This window comes from Phoxinus phoxinus, assembly GCF_949152265.1.
Source record: "Phoxinus phoxinus genome assembly, chromosome: 21".
Classification (NCBI taxonomy): Eukaryota; Metazoa; Chordata; class Actinopteri; order Cypriniformes; family Leuciscidae; genus Phoxinus; species Phoxinus phoxinus.
In genome coordinates this window covers 892779-895278 of record NC_136896.1, presented here as the reverse complement: position 1 = coordinate 895278, position 2500 = coordinate 892779, and the positions used below count along the sequence as shown (strand labels likewise).

Here is a 2500-nt window from a genome sequence, read left to right as displayed (position 1 = left end):
TGATTTGATAAAGAATAAACAGCTGAATATCATCAAGCACAAACGCATGAAGGTAAAACTAGCAAAGAGAGATGTAGGGAAAGACAGAAATCATTACTTGTATTGAGAATATTGTGCAAAAGTTCATTTATTTCAGTAATTCAACTTAAAATGTGAAACTAATATATTATATAGACTCATTACATGCAAAGTGAGATATTTCAAGCCTTTATTTGTTATAATTTTGATGAGTATGGCTTACAGCTTATGAAAACCTTTTCACTATACTCTCATTTTGAATTTGGGGTTTTCATAAGCTGTAAGCCATAATCATCAAAATTATAACAAATAAAGGCTTGAAATATCTCACTTTGCATGTAATGAGTCTATATAATATATTAGTTTCAGCTTTTAAGTCAACAGAATGTTAAAAAGTCAAAATAAAGTGTTTACACAATCTCTGTTACTTTTATTTCCTATTATCACTGTAAAGCTGCTTTGAAACTAAATCTATATTGTTAAAGCGCTGTATAATTGAAGGTGACTTGATAAAGAATAAACAGCTGAATATCATCAAGCACAAACGCATGAAGGTAAAACTAGCAAAGAGAGATGTAAAATCATTACTTGTGTCGGGAGACGCCATGGTGGACACGATGACGGGCGGTCCGGTTCGGCGGGTCAGTTTGTTATTGGGATTAATGGATTGGTGCTGGTGGGAAGACGACGGCGGAAGGACGTTACTCTCGGCCGGAGCGACTCCTTTCCGCATTAACTGCGGACTGTGATGAGGACTGAGAGCCGGAGAGAGAGGGAGATTCGGCGGGCGCTTCATCAACTCCATGGGAGAGTACGAGCTGGAGAAGGTTTTGGGAGCCATTCCCGGGGCGTTCGGATTCTGTTGTTGAGCGGGAAGAGCCGACATGGCCAGACCGGTGTGAGCGTTATACATGGACAGCGGTCGGGATTGAGGATGAGAAGCGGGGAATCCACCCGGACTGATCGGGAGACCTCCCAGAGTCCGACCGGTTTGATACGTCGAGGTTTCCAGGAGATGTTGAGAGGGAGCGCTGCTCGGGCGGCGTCCCAAAAACTCTCCCATTCTGGGAGAAACCGAGTGCATTGCGTTGGGAGGTTGCTGGTGTTGGATGAGATGGGAGTCCATGTTGAGCGCTTGAGGTTGCATGTACAGATCGCTTCGATGGCTGAAGCTGTTGGATCGACCTCGCATGGATGTCGCTCCGGTCGCTCCCGACTTACAATTGATTACTAGACGAGACAACACACGTGCTTGTCCCAGATTAGGAGCGACGGAGCGGATGTCGTGGTCTTCCATCATTGTGAGCATCGAGGTCGAGTCGAAGCCATGCTGGAGGAGGAGAGTAATCGTGCTTTCTGAGAGACCCTCGGTGCGGAGGAGCGAGAGGAATCCCGGATCCACGTTTCGCTTCGGATCGGATGCGGTCGAAAGCGGAGTCGGAGCGGCCGGCAACATGGAGGATCCCGGATCGTACGCAGGATCGTAAGGCATTCTTTGGGAAGCGACGGAACCGTACGTCTGCGTTCCCCGAGGAAGATTCCCATCCATGGGATCCACAACTATACAAGTGGACGACTCCACAGGGAAACCGTTCACCTCGCCGTACACGTGTTCGGACGGATACCTGGAGTCGATCCCGAAGCACGCGGGAGAAGCGGCTCTGCTGCGGATACGCTGAGTGTCTGGGATCATCTTGATGGAGAGAGAATCCCTGTACAAGCGGCTGATCTCATGAGCCGAGGGCGGAGGAGGAGGGGGAGCACCGGGAATAGGCCCGGGAGTGTTGGCTCTAGCCTGTCCTTGATCCCAAGCGCTCCTGACCCCTCCTGCCAGGCCATAATGCGAGCCTGATCTGCTCAACATGTGTTGGGTTCCCTTGTAAAAGCCTTGCAGATCTTCAGGAGGCTGTGCGGATAACGCGATATCAAACGGGTAATAATCCGGTGGAGGAACGGTTCCCCGGACAGCCATGAAGATTCACACGTTCGGGTTTAGTGGGAGCGAGCCATTAGGAGAACGAGTAACCGTGGGGTTTGAGCACAAGTTAATGGTACGGCTCCGACTCGAAGCCGAACACAAGTGAGGGACGAGGAGAGGATGGTTGTGCGACGGGGAACAGCAAGTGTTTGGTTTCACGTCTCGTGTTTCCCAGCGAAGGTGTGCGAGGCACGGTAACATTTCACCGGATCACGAGCCAACCTTTCTTTTCTGCCTCGCTCCAGGTCACGCTATCATGTGACCGGCAGGTAATCGCTGAATTATTCAGAATTGGAAACATTAGGAAGTCAGACAGAAGAAGAATAGGACAACATGAGAGCTCAGTAACACACACTTACCGAACGAAACACACTTCACATCTACACACAAGACGGATTCGGGACGCTCACACCCTTATGACAAGCTAATATATTCCCCTATATATGTATTTCAAAACATACTGAATCATATATTGTGTTAATATATTACAATATATTAAATAAT

General features: G+C 48.1%; 1 protein-coding gene across 2 annotated transcripts in view; it reads right to left on the bottom strand.

The window, feature by feature from the left end:
- ctbp2l (C-terminal binding protein 2, like) overlaps positions 1 to 2500 on the bottom strand; it is a 52414-nt gene that overhangs the window by 20356 nt on the left and 29558 nt on the right. The window contains exon 1 of one of the 2 annotated variants that reach the window (XM_079595043.1): positions 607 to 2339. The exons of the other annotated variant lie outside the window; for it this stretch is intronic. Within the exon in view, the coding sequence (XP_079451169.1) occupies positions 607 to 1990 (1384 nt within the window). The 5' untranslated portion in view covers positions 1991 to 2339. Of the gene's footprint in view, positions 1 to 606; positions 2340 to 2500 lie in introns of those variants that run through there. 2 annotated transcript variants of the gene reach the window in all.